At 37.2% G+C, this 14,922-nt stretch overlaps 1 protein-coding gene across 1 annotated transcript in view; it reads right to left on the reverse strand.

Moving 5' to 3' along the window:
- LOC133649041 (contactin-4-like) overlaps positions 1 to 14,922 on the reverse strand; it is a 427,627-nt gene that overhangs the window by 371,389 nt on the left and 41,316 nt on the right. Inside the window, exon 2 of the mRNA XM_062045757.1 lies at positions 9,702 to 9,838. Coding sequence (XP_061901741.1) covers positions 9,702 to 9,756 — 55 coding nt within the window. The 5' untranslated portion in view covers positions 9,757 to 9,838. The remainder of the gene's footprint in view (positions 1 to 9,701; positions 9,839 to 14,922) is intronic.

The raw sequence follows: 14,922 nt of genomic DNA on the forward strand, positions 1-14,922 counted from the left end.
AGCTCATCCAAGACGGACTGATGCAAAGTGGAAAAGTGTTCTGTGGTCTGATGAGTCCTACATTTGAAATTGTTTTAGGAAACTGTGGACATTGTGTACGCCAGACCAAAGAGGAAAAGAACCATCCGGATGGTTCTAGGCGCAAAGTTCAAAAGCCAGCATCTGTGATGGTATGGGGGTTTATTAGTGCCCAAAGCATGGGTAACTTACATATCTGTGAAGGCACCATTAATGCTGAAAGGTACATACAAGTTTTGGAGCAACATATGTTGCCATCCAAGCAACGTTATCATGGACGCCCCTGCTTATTTCAGCATGACAATGCCAAGCCACGTGTTACAACAGCGTGGCTTCATAGTAAAAGAGTGCGGGTACTAGACTGGCTTGCCTGTATTCCAAACCTGTCTCCTTTTGAAAATGTGTGGTGCATTATGAAGCCTAAAATACCACAACGGAGACCCCCGGACTGTTGAACAACTTGAGCTGTACATCAAGCAAGAATGGGAAAGAATTCCACCGGAAAAGCTTCAAAAATTGGTCTCCTCAGTTCCCAAACGTTTACTGAGTGTTGTTAAAAGGAAAGGCCATGTAACACAGTGGTAAAAATGCCCCTGTGTCAACTTTTTTGCAATGGGTTGCTGCCAACAAAAATTAAGTTTCTCAGTTCAAACATTAAATATCTTGTCTTTGCAGTCTATTCAATTGAACATAAGTTGAAAATGATTTGCAAATCATTGTATTCTGTTTTTATTTATGAATTACACAACATGCCAACTTCACTGGTTTTGGGTTTGTATATTTTGGACAAATTCCCCAAAACCTGGCCAATATCTTCAGAGTCATGCTCCCATTGGGTGCATCAACTACGGCATTGAGAATGTTCACTGCGGTAAAGTCATACTGCACGTGGCATGTTTTCAGAAGTGGGAGTTAAGTTACAGCAAATTGTTCCCATCCACCTGTTGATTAAAAATGATCAGCGAGTCTACCGATGCACTTGGGCGACCATCGTTATCTGTAAAAGACACAAATCGAAGTTCTCCATCATATTGTGACCAATGCCACAGTGTGTCTGGCACCTCAGTAAAAGAAAGCTTTTAACGGCAAGTGCACAATAAAAGCCTAACAAGATTGACAGCACACTGCCATGTTTTATGTTTATATCAATTTGAACCTTTAATACCTGTTGGCGCTTGTCTTTCACTGAATATTTGCAGTCGTGTACAACTGCACTGCATCGTACAAAATGATGCCGTTTATGGCGGCCAATTGGTTCTAGGCTTGACTTTGGTAAACACATTTCCAAGAAGTAGGATTCTTATTAATAAATCACATAATTTCATAGTTAGAGAATAAAAAAAAAAATTAACAATCTTGTAAATGTGTTTTTTTAACATATCGTATTTTTTGGACCATAAATTGCTTCTTTTTCCTACGCTTTGAACCCTGCAGGCCTATAAAAAGTTTCAGCTAATTTATGGATTTATCCTCGCTACTGCTTGGTATTCAACAAATTGTTTATATAATAATAGTGTGGTATTGTTTGTGCTATGTTGTCATCTTTTGGATGAGTTGAAAATGGACTTCCTGTTTCGTGCCTTGAACCGGAAGTATATCCCCGTATATGTGTCTACTCTTCTTCCATAGCGTTTCTGCTCGAAAGGATTCTTCATTCATCACTCCAAGCAACGTTGGTAAGTTTTGCAATACAACTAAAACAATTCATTCTCACTAAACGCATCCCAGATGTCCGATATTTTTCCAGCCAAAGTGGTATTTTTTTTAAAAAGATTTACGTATAAAACTGCTAACTCTGCCACAGCGGTGAGCTGGCTGCTAAGAGCTTACCACACTAAAACTGAACTGGCTACACAGTAAACAAAAACAGAATGCTGGACGACAGCAAAGACTTACTGTGGAGCAAAGACGGCGTCCACAATGTACATCCGAACATGACATGACAATCAACAATGTCCCCACAAAGACGGATAAAAACAACTGAAATATTCTTGATTGCTAAAACAAAGTAGATGCGGGAAACATAGCTCAAATGAAGACATGAAACTGCTACAGGAAAATATCAAAAAACGAGAAAAAGCCACCAAAATAGGAGCGCAAGACAAGAACTAAAGGAAAACAGCAAAAAACTAAAAAAAAAGTCAGGGCGTGATGTGACAGGTGGAGACAGTACACCTACTTTGAGACAAGAGCTATAGTGATGAATGGTTGGTTATGGTTTAAAGTCATATCCAATAATTGCGACAACAACTTTTTACTGTCAACTGAGCTTCGTTTTTTAATGTTTTCTGCTGGTGGTGTGCCTCCGGATTTTTTCAACGCAAAAAATTAGCCTTGGCTCAAAAATGTTTGAAAAAAATGAAAGATGTCCAATATTTTTCCAGCCAAAGTGGTATTTTTAAAAAAAAGATTTACGTATAAAACTGCTAAGCTGGCTGCTAAGAGCTTACCACTCGAGCAGGCCGAGTACACCCTAAGAGTGCAGCCTACACTAACTGACTTGTTCATGGTTTCCGGCACACCGTGGCTCGCTGGCTCGAGTCCAAGCACAGTCGGCTGAGTTCATTTACAATCACAATATCTGTCATAGCATATTAATATCAAACATAGCCATCGTATCTCATGTATCCATGAAATGCCTTATGGTGATGTCACAAAGAAATGTTCTCAAATCAGACAGAACAATAAACTAATGAAATAAACTATGGATATTGATATAGTGAAGTTAAAGTTGAAGTTAAAGTACCACTGATAGTCACACACACACTAGGTGTGGTGAAATTACTCTCTGCGTTTGACCCATCTCCTTGTGAGGGGAGCAGTGAGCAGCAGCGGTGGCCACGCTCGGGAATCATTTTGGTGATTTAACCCCCAATTCCAACCCTTAATGCTGTAGTTTTTATAGTCTTTGATATGACTCGGCCGGGGTTTGAACTCACAACCTACCAATCTCAGGGCGGGCACTCTAACCACAAGGCCACTGAGCATTTCGGTAAGTCCGTATTTCGGTATTTTCTGAACACATTTCAGTTTAGAGCATCTAATACATAGAAACTAGAGATATTATCGGCCGATAAATGCTTTAAAATTGAATATCGGAAATTATCTGTATCGGTTTCAAAAAGTAAAATTAATTACTTTTTAAAACGGCGCTGTACGGAGCGGTACATATCCGATAAAACACGGACGTAGGGCATACTTGCCAACCCTCCCGATTTTCCCGGGAGACTCCCGAATTTCAGTGCCCCTCCCGAAAATCTCCCGGGGCAACCATTTTCCCGATTTCCACCCGGACAACAATATTGGGGGCGTGCCTTAAAGGCACTGCCTTTAGCGTCCGCTTTTCCTCCATACAAACAGCGTGCCGGCCCAGTCACATAATATACGCGGCTTTTACACACACATAAGTGAATGCAAGGCATTCTTGGTCAACAGCCAAACAGGTCACACCGAGGGTTGCCGTATAAACAACCTTAACACTGTTACAAATATGCGCCACACTGTGAACCCACACCAAACAAGAATGACAAACACATCCGCACTGTAACACAACATAAACACAACAGAACAAATACCCAGAACCCCTTGCATCACTAACTCTTCTGGGACGCTACAATATACACCCCCGCTACTACCGGGTATTAGGCATAATAATGTGTTAATTCCACGACTGTATATATCGGTATCGGTTGATGTCGGAACCGGTAATTAAGAGTTGGACAATATCGGAATATCGGATATCGGCAAAAAAGCCTTTATCGGACATCTCTAATAGAAACCATTGGTAAGTTTTTTGTATTTTTACAGAATTTCTATGTAGGAAATGACTTCCAAAGCATCTTAAAAATGGTAAAATCTCTTCAACTTCAAAAGGTCACCCTTGAACCCTGGCTAGTATTTTTCAATTCCTCAATTTTTTTTTTTTTTACCTTTATCTCTTTTTTGTTAGCATTCTGTGTCCCGTGGTGTCACGCTAAAGACTCACCAATGTCACGTGGAGCGGATGCCATTGAAGATGAAGTGCATCAACAAATGTCATCTCCACTTAGCATTGCACAGACAGCTGCTGATAGCTTACATCAGTCTTGTTAGCATTAATTGGCACGCCAGTGCTGGTAATTCTCGCGTCTCATCTTTTTAAGGGGAGCTGCACTTTTTTGGGAGTTGTGCCTATCGTTCACAATCATTATGAAAGACATGACGACGGATGGATTTAAAAAAAAAAAAAGCATTCTAACTTGTAAATAAACGTAAATAAATGTCCGTTTACAGCAGAGCCAATGGGAGGTCCTCTATTCCGCCAATAAAATCCAATAAATAACCATCCGAAAAAAAACGCCAACAAAACTTCATTTATATTACGTGACTTGAATATTAACCAAGTATTAATGTTATTGTTATTATAAGTGCTAACGTAGACAAACAATTTATAGCGGCACTGTGATCACTACCATGTGTGTCGATGTTTACATAAAGTACCAATGATTGTCACACACACACTAGGTGTGGTGAAATTTGTCCTCTGCATTTGACCCATCACCCTTGTTCACCCCCTGGGAGGTGAGGGGAGCAGTAAGCAGCAGCGGTGGCCGCGCCCGGGAATTGTTTTTGGTGATTTAACCCCCAATTCCAACCCTTGATGCTGAGTGCCAAGCAGGAAGGTAATGGGTCCCATTTGTATAGTCTTTGGTATGACTCGGCCAGGGGTTTGAACTCACAACCTACCGATCTTACCATGTACAATATTACAGTATATGTAACAGCTGCAAATAATGATGCAATATGTACATACAGTTAGCCTAAATAGCATGTTAGCATTAGTTTGCAGTCATGGATTGACCAAATATGCCTGATAAGCACTCCAGCAAATCGATAAAATCAACAAAGCTCACCTTTCGTGCATTCACGCACAGCATAAAACGTTTGGTGGGCAAAATGAGACAATGAAGGAGTGGCATAAAACACATATTTCTGTGGCAGCATCTGAGAAAGTTGTACATGTAAACAAACTACGATGAGTTCAAGGATCGCTGAAATTAGGAGGACAAAACAGTGCTTGCCAAATACTCTCATTAATGAAGCATGTTTTCATGTAAACAGTGAGATTTCTAACAATTAGGAAGGTTTGTGTCATGTTTGTCCTCCGTCAGAAACCACAGTAAAACAAAAAAAAAAAAAATATTTTTTTTGTTTCCATTTTCACACATCTTGGAAAGAGCTAAAGAGCTGCACGCGGCTCTAGAGCCGTGGATTGCTGACCCCCGGTCTAGGTCAAATTTGATTGTAGATCATAAATCATGCCTCTCACCTGGATAGAAGAAGACCGAGGACGTATTCCGACAAGTTGGTACACTTTGACAGCCAAATTAGACCCGGAAATAGCGAGAACAACACAAAAAGACGCTTGGTCAAACCCCATCTCCTCATCCGGAAACAACAACAAGGTCAGGTCCCATGAAAAACCGTCTGACCAGAACTCTCTAATAACTAAAGTTCCTTGGGTGAATAATGTAAACTCACTACACCGGTATGTTTTAGCGCTTTCATGGCGAGTTTACTGACAGATGTAAGTAAGAACTTTACACTACTTTATATTAGAAATGGCAACAGCGGAGGATGAATGTCCCATAACAAGAAAATAGAGAAAAAGAAGAAGCTTATCGACTGCGGTGTTCGCACGGACTACAAAGGCGGATGCGCGCAGTTTTTTAAGATTCATGCAGATCCCAAATACAGATCAGCAGGTACCATACGGTAAGAAAAGTTGCTTTTGCATAATATTGTGAAACGAAACGCCAGATAATATGTCTTACCTTATACACACCATTATAATACTCGTATGTTCAATGCGCAGACAATCCATCAAGCGGTGCGGCTTCATAGCTTACCAAAGTCGTACTAAAAACATTTTAATAGATTTTTGAGCGCCGTGTGTAATGTTCTATATTTTCAATGGAACATGTTGGTGTTGTTTACTTGAGTCATATTGCCATCATATTGCAGTCTACACGTATCTCTTATGATTGACTGCCATCTACTGGTCACACTTATCATTTCACCATGTACCAAATAAAATAGCTTCGAGGTCAGTAAGCACAACCACAATTATTCCGTACATTAGGCGCACTGTCGAGTTTTGAGAAAATTAAAGGATTTTAAGTAGAGATGTCCGATAATATCGGCCTGACGATATTATCGGCCGATAAATGCTTTAAAATGTAATATCGGATATTATCGGTATCGTTTTTTTTATTATCGGTATCGTTTTTATTTTTTATTTTATTTTTTTAATTTTATTAAATCAATATAAAAAACACAAGATACACTTACAATTAGTACACCAACCCAAAACACCTCCCTCCCCCATTTATGTAATATCGGAAATTATCGGTATCGTTTTTTTTATTATCGGTTTGGTTTTTTTTTATTTTTATTTTATTAAATCAACATAAAAAACACAATATACACTTACAATTAGTACACCAACCCAAAAAACCTCCCTCCCCCATTTATGTAATATCGGAAATTATCGGTATCATTTTTTTAATTATCGGTTTCGTTTATTTTTTATTTTTTTTAATTTTTATTTTATTAAATCAACATAAAAAACACAATATACACTTACAATTAGTACACCAACCCAAAAAAACTCCCTCCCCCATTTATGTAATATCGGAAATTATCGGTATCGTTTTTTTTATTATCGGTTTTTTTTTATTTATTTTGTTTTTTATTTTTATTTTATTAAATCAACATAAAAAACACAATATACACTTACAATTAGTACACCAACCCAAAAAACCTCCCTCCCCCATTTATGTAATATCGGAAATTATCGGTATCGTTTTTTTATTATCGGTTTGGTTTTTTTTTATTTTTATTTTATTAAATCAACATAAAAAACACAATATACACTTACAATTAGTACACCAACCCAAAAAACCTCCCTCCCCCATTTATGTAATATCGGAAATTATCGGTATCGTTTTTTTTAATTATCGGTTTCGTTTTTTTATTTATATTTTATTTTATTAAATCAACATAAAAAACACAAGATACACTTACAATTAGTACACCAACCCAAAACACCTCCCTCCCCCATTTATGTAATATCGGAAATTATCGGTATCGTTTTTTTTATTATCGTTTTTTTTTTTTTAAATTTTTTAATTTTTTTTATTTTATTAAATCAACATAAAAAACACAATATACACTTACAATTAGTACACCAACCCAAAAAACCTCCCTCCCCCATTTATGTAATATCGGAAATTATCGGTATGATTTTTTTTATTATCGGTTTCGTTTATTTTTATTTTTTTTAAATTTTTATTTTATTAAATCAACATAAAAAACACAATATACACTTACAATTAGTACACCAACCCAAAAAAACTCCCTCCCCCATTTATGTAATATCGGAAATTATTGGTATCGTTTTTTATTATCGTTTTTTTTTTTTTTTTCTTTTTTTCTTTCTTCTTATTTTATTAAATCAACATAAAAAACACAAGATACACTTACAATTAGTACACCGACCCAAAAAACCTTCCTCCCCCATTTACAAGGGATACAGTCCGTAAGCACACATGATACTGCTGATACTGCTGATACTAACCTTTAACAGTTAATTTGACTCATTTTCATTAATTACTAGTTTCTATGTAACTGTTTTTATATTATTTTACTTTCTTTTTTATTCAAGAAAATGTTTTTAATTTTTTCATCTTATTTTATAATTTAAAAAAAAAAGGACCTTATCTTCACCATACCTGGTTGTCCAAATTAGGCATAATAATGTGTTAATTCCACGACTGTATATATAGCGGTATCGGTTTATATCGGTATCGGTAATTAAGAGTTGGACAATATCGGAATATCGGATATCGGCAAAAAGCCATTATCGGACATCCCTAAATTTAAGTGCGCCTTATAGTCCGAAAAATACGGTACTCACAATAAACAAAGCAACATCATTTTTAAATCAAAGCTTTATTCTAATAAAATGTATTTCTTAATAGTTTTAGCCCTGCGTAACAACAAAGAAATCAAAGTCTCAAGGACAGTGGTTATATATTAATTCAATTAAAAATAGAAAATCCTCAAAATACACTTATGCCATGCAGTACTTACGTAATGATAATGCCAGCCAATGACGTTAGAATAATGTCTAAATGAAGGACATTAGATGGTGTGTTTGTCGGAGAAGCAGCTCGCAGCAGAACATGTATTCAACTGTGATAATGTGTGTGATCATCTGATTTCGGGTAGTGCCTTCCAAAATTACAGCTTTAAAGGCCTACTAAAATGAATTTTTTTTATTTAAACGGGGATAGCAGATCCATTCTATGTGTCATACTTGATCATTTCGCGATATTGCCATATTTTTGCTGAAAGGATTTAGTAGAGAACGACGACGATAAAGGTCGCACCTTTTGGTCGCTGATAAAAAAAAGCCTTGCCTGTACCGGAAGTAGCGTGACGTCACCGGAGGAAGGACTCCTCACATTTTCCCATTGTTTACAATGCAGCGAGAGAGATTCGGACCGAGAAAGCGACGATTACCCCATTAATTTGAGCGAGGATGAAAGATTCGTGGATGAGGAAAGTGAGAGTGAAGGACTACAGTGCAGTGCAGGACGTATCTTTTTTCGCTCTGACCGTAACTTAGGTACAAGGGTTCATTGGATTCCACACTTTCTCCTTTTTCTATTGTGGATCACGGATTTGTATTTCAAACCACCTCGGATACTATATCCTCTTGAAAATGAGAGTCGAGAACGCGAAATGGACATTCACAGTGACTTTAATCTCCACGACAATACATCGGCGAAGCTCTTTAGCTACTGAGCTAACGTGATAGCATCTGGCTCAAATGCAGATAGAAACTAAATAAATAAATCCCTGACTGGAAGGATAGACAGAAGATCAACAATACTATTAAACCATGGACCTGTAACTACACGGTTAATAATTCCCAGCTTGGCGAAGCTTAACAATGCTGTTGCTAACGACGCCATTGAAGCTAACTTAGCAACGGGACCTCACAGAGCTATGATAAAAACATTAGCGCTCCACCTACGCCAGCCCTCATCTGCTCATCAACACCCGTGCTCACCTGCGTTCCAGCGATCGACGGAAGGACGAAAGACTTCACCCAATCATCCGTGCGGTCGCCGGCTAGCGCGTCTGCTATCCAAGTCAAAGTCCTCCTGGTTGTGTTGCTGCAGCCAGCCGCTAATACACCGATCCCACCTACAACTTTCTTCTTTGCAGTCTTCATTGTTCATTAAACAAATTGCAAAAGATTCACCAACACAGATGTCCAGAATACTGTGGAATTTTGAGATGAAAACAGAGCTTTTTTGTATTGGATTCAATGGGGTACCAATACTTCCGTTTCAATGATTGAAGTCACGCGCATACGTCATCATACATAGACGTTTTCAACTGGAAGTTTAGCGGGAAATTTAAAATTGCACTTTATAAGTTAACCCGGCCGTACTGGCATGTGTTGCAATGTTAAGATTTCATCATTGATATATAAACTATCAGACTGCGTGGTCGGTAGTAGTGGGTTTCAGTAGGCCTTTAAGCCTGTTACCTGGCCTCCAGTTACATGAAAAATGACTCTAAACGCACAAAGGCATCTACAACAAACAAGACAAAACAAGATGCTTTACCTGCAAGGCTCCAAACAAGTGACTGCAGCCCCAACACTTTCCATAGCAACATCATCTTCAGTTTTAAAGGGTCAAGGTCGGCTCACATCCAGTCAGAAATATACGGCATCCAATTCACACTCTTCCGCGATGCTGTTCTGTCGACAAAAGACACAATTGTAGGGTGTTAGGATTTTGATCATTAAAAATATGAAAATGAGAAATCACTGCACACAAAGCAACTGTTTCAAACAATTCATATCAACAATGTAACCTTCAATGTGGGTCAATCATGACCCACTGTTCTAAAAAACTGGCACCACGAAACGGAAAAAAATACAAGAACGCTTATGTTATTAATTTTACTTGTGAAATACATCGGCTGTGTCGCAATTTGTACACTTCCATACTTACACTTGGCAATTATGAGTCCATTAGTGCGTTCCAACGAGAGCGACTTGAGTGGCTGTAATTCAAAGTTGAAATGTAACGGGAGAGCTGGAGTCAATCCAAGCTGACTTTAAACCAGACCTAGACAAATTAAGGCCCATCAGACATTCCCAAATATATATTTTTTCAATCTTTAAGATGGAAACTGTAGCCGCCATTATGATGTGCAGTGATGTTTTCAAATGACCGTAAGTCTTGAACTATACAAAGTATTTCAATGGTTGGAATTAGGGACGTCCGATAATATCGGACTGCTGATATTATCGGCTGATAAATGCTTTAAAATGTAATATCGGAAATGATCGGTATCGGTTTCAAAATGATCGGTATCGGTTTGAAAATGTAAAATGTATGACTTTTTAAAACGCCGCTGTGTACACGGACGTAGGGAGAAGTACAGAGCGCCAATACAACTTAAAGGCACTGCCTTTGCGTGCCGGCCCAGTCACATAATATCTGCAGCTTTTCACACACACAAGTGAATGCAAGTCAGACTTGGTCAACAGCCATACAGGTCACACTGAGGGTAGCCGTATAAACAACTTTAACACTGTTACAAATATGCGCCACACTGTGAACCCACACCAAACAAGAATGACAAACACATTTCGGGAGAACATCCACACCGTAACACAACAGAACAAATACCCATAGTATTATACCCATAATAGTTAATATTGTAAATCTCACATTCTTTATTTGCATGTACATTGGGTGTCTCATTCAGTAAAAAAATGTTTTAAATTCCATTCCATTTTTTAAGGCGGTCTGTCATAACGTTTTTAGTAGAGATGTCCGATAATATCAGACTGCCGATGTTATCGGCCGATAAATGCTTTAAAATGTAATATCGGATATTATCGGTATCGTTTTTTTTATTATCGGTATCGTTTTTATTTTTAATTTTATTTTTTTAATTTTATTAAATCAATATAAAAAACACAAGATACACTTACAATTAGTACACCAACCCAAAAAACCTCCCTCCCCCATTTATGTAATATCGGAAATTATCGGTATCGTTTTTTTTATTATCGGTTTCGTTTTTTTATTTATATTTTATTTTATTAAATCAACATAAAAAACACAAGATACACTTACAATTAGTACACCAACCCAAAACACCTCCCTCCCCCATTTATGTAATATCGGAAATTATCGGTATAGTTTTTTTTATTATCGGTTTGGTTTTTTTGTTTTTATTTTTTATTTTTATTTTATTAAATCAACATAAAAAACACAATATACACTTACAATATATCGTAAATGATCAGTATCGGTTTCAAAAAGTAAAATGTATGACTTTTTAAAACGTCGCTGTACGGAGTGGTACACGGACGTAAGGAGAAGTACAGAGCAGTTGCGTCTCCCAGTCATATTTGCCAGCCCTCCCGATTTTCCCGGGAGACTCCCGAATTTCAGTGCCCCTCCCGAAAATCTCCCGGGGCAACCAATCTCCCGAATTTCTCCCGATTTCCACCCAGACAACAATATTGGGGGCGTGCCTTAAAGGCACTGCATTTGCGTGCCGGCCCTATTACATAATATCTACGGCTTTTCACACACACAAGTGAATGCAAGGCATACTTGGTCAACATCCATACAGGTCACACTGAGGGTGACCGTATAAACAAGTTTAACACTGTTACAAATATGCGCCACACTGTGAACCCACACCAAACAAGAATGACAAACACATTTCGGGAGAACATCCGCACCGCAACACAACCTAAACACAACAGAACAAATACCCAGAACCCCTTGCAGCACTAACTCTTCCGGGACGCTACAATACACACCCCCGCTACCCCCTACCCCCTACCCCCCACCTCAACCCCGCCCACCTCAACCTCCTCATGCTCTCTCATCACAACAAAATTAGGCATAATAATGTGTTAATTCCACGACTGTATATGTCGGTATCGGTTGATATCGGAATCGGTAATTAAGAGTTGGACAATATCGGAATATCGGATATCGGCAAAAAAGCCATTATCGGGCATCTCTACTTGGAATATGCGCTTTTGCATGATATACTAGTTACTATGGTAATCTAATTAGTTACTATAGTAATCTAAGTCACAGCAGCTCAGACGAGGCACCAAGCAGTGAGGGTGGGGAGCGTTTGCATTGAGTGTTTCCAGAGCGGCCAGCCTGAAATGCGGGTGTCAGGGACAGACGTGGAAGGAGATTATTACAACAAAGTTCTAAAAATTAGTGATATATCAGATTGTAGGTGTTTTGTTTTTTTTTACCCTTCGCGTTCATATTCCGCTGTGTTTGTTGCATTTTTGTTGATTGTAAAATATGTCGCTCGATGTTCATATGTTGTCAATATTCAGTGTTTTATCGTTCATAGTTAATATTGTAAATCCCACATGCTTTATTTGCATGTGCATACTGGGTGTCTCATTCAGTAAAAAAAAATTCAAATTCTATTCCGTTTTTTAAGGCGGTCTGTCGTAGCGTTTTTAGCATTCAATCAGACATTATTGTGAGGTTTTGTATTAGTGTTCCTAAAATTGGATACACATTTTAATGTACATGTTGGGTGTCCCATTCAGGCCCAGGCCTGCTCTAAATTGTGATTGATAAACTCACAGACTGACTAGTGCTAGTTCGTTAGCTAGCTTAAATGCTAACATAAACGCAAGACGCTTTAACGTCTTTCCCTATTAAGAAAAACATACTCCAATATATATAAACTTATATAAACACATTGCCGTCTAAGAAATATATATATATATATATATATATATATATATATATATATATATATATATATATATATATATATATATATACATACATACATACATACATACATACATACATACATACATACATACATACATACATACATACATACATACATACATACATACATACATACATACATACATACATACATACATACATACATACATACATACATACATACATACATACATACCTATCTATCTATCTATCTATATATATATATATATATATATATATATATATATATATATATATATATATATATATATATATATATATATATATATATATATATATATATATATATATATATATATACATACATATAGATATATATTTCCACCAATTTCTTTTCATTTAGACAAGATGTCAGTGATTTAGTTATGTTACACTGTGTTCCTGTTAATCATACACATTATCTCAAGTAACTTAAGGATCAAAAGTATCAATATTGTGATTTGAGGATCGATATCAGAGCACAAAGATTTGGTATCGGCAGTGTCAATATTTCAGTATCAATCCGCAAATCAATACTTCGATAGTCTTTCAAAACATAGCAGCTACAGGGGATAGGATATAGTCTTACTTTTTCCAGAGTTGGGTGGTCTGTCAACGAAGATTTGCATCAGGCTGCGACACATAGTCTTTGTGATAGTAGTCTAATATAGCTAATATAGACACTTACATCATGTGTTGCCTTCATTTTAACACTTACATAAGGCTTTACATTTTCTGCGGCTCCAGACAGATTTAATTTTTGGTCCAATATGGCTCTTTCAACATTTAACCTAATCCTAGATTATGGCAGGCTATATGTAATATGTAAAATTGTAAATTGTTCTTTGAGTGCAACAAAAAACCCAGGCGTGTTTGCCTTTTAATTTGTATTTTAATCTTCTAAAATTGTTCTTGCAATGAAATACAAACCATATGTTTAACGTATCGTACGATTTTTTTTCTAAAATGAAGCCAAAAATATATATATAGATAGATAAGTACTTAAATATGTATGAATCCTTGTTGTTTTTTTTGTTTTTTAATTAATTAATTTTTTATTTATTTTTAATTTTAGCATTCTGAAGCCCAAAAATATATATATACTTTTATTTTGTAAAGCATCAAAATATATGTTGGGACCGGTACTGGTACCAATATATAATTATCGGGACAACCCTACATAATCGTATTCATTATTCTATCCCGTAAAATAATTGTATTACATTAACTTAGCAATTGTGAATCTGTGTAAAATGTGTTCTGTTCAACCACTAATGGGAACATAAGCTAGTCAATGGTGTTCTTGTGATAGTGTTAACTGTACGGGAGGTGGAAACAGCCCCTTTAATAACACCTTCATGAATTTAATTCAAATTCAAATTTGTTAATGACACATTGAAGTTATCATTTAAAGATGTTGTGGAGGGAGGTGTGGCCAGCGCTGCCTGCAGGAGAGAAGGTCACCGCCTCTGTCCATGGTGCTGAGGGCAGAGCACCATCAGACGGGGGCGTGGCAGTGCTGACGGCGAGACACAGCTGGCAGGTGATTAGATTTCACAGGTGGTACGTGTTAATCTAATCATCTGTTGTCTTTAACAGTAAGCGGCCGGGAGCAGGAGAAGAGAGAGGACACGGACGTGGCTGAAAAGTTGCGTCTTGCTGGAGAGAAAACTTTTGTTAAAACATATGATTATTAAAACCTTGTTAAAACCTGCACGCTTGGCTCCTGTGCCGTGTCCACAGATGTATTTATTTAAGTGTGTCCCATTCAACCATCGTAGACCAGATGAGAGACTGGAACAAAAATAGTAGATGAACAAAATCCAGTCTACCTCCCCATAAATATTGGTATTCCACTCAGAGATTGTTTGTGGCATTCACTTCCATCATCCGCTGAACTTTTCTCGTTTATAAATACGTACAAGCACTTCAAATGTCCTCAGATTAAAAACACAAAGGAGCCAGGAAAAGAAAAAAAAAAACGGAAAACTGAATAATATTACGAAAAAAACAGTCCTTGGCCAAACATAGAAAT

The sequence above is a fragment of the Entelurus aequoreus genome, linkage group LG01 (genome assembly GCF_033978785.1).
Source record: "Entelurus aequoreus isolate RoL-2023_Sb linkage group LG01, RoL_Eaeq_v1.1, whole genome shotgun sequence".
NCBI lineage: Eukaryota > Metazoa > Chordata > Actinopteri > Syngnathiformes > Syngnathidae > Entelurus > Entelurus aequoreus.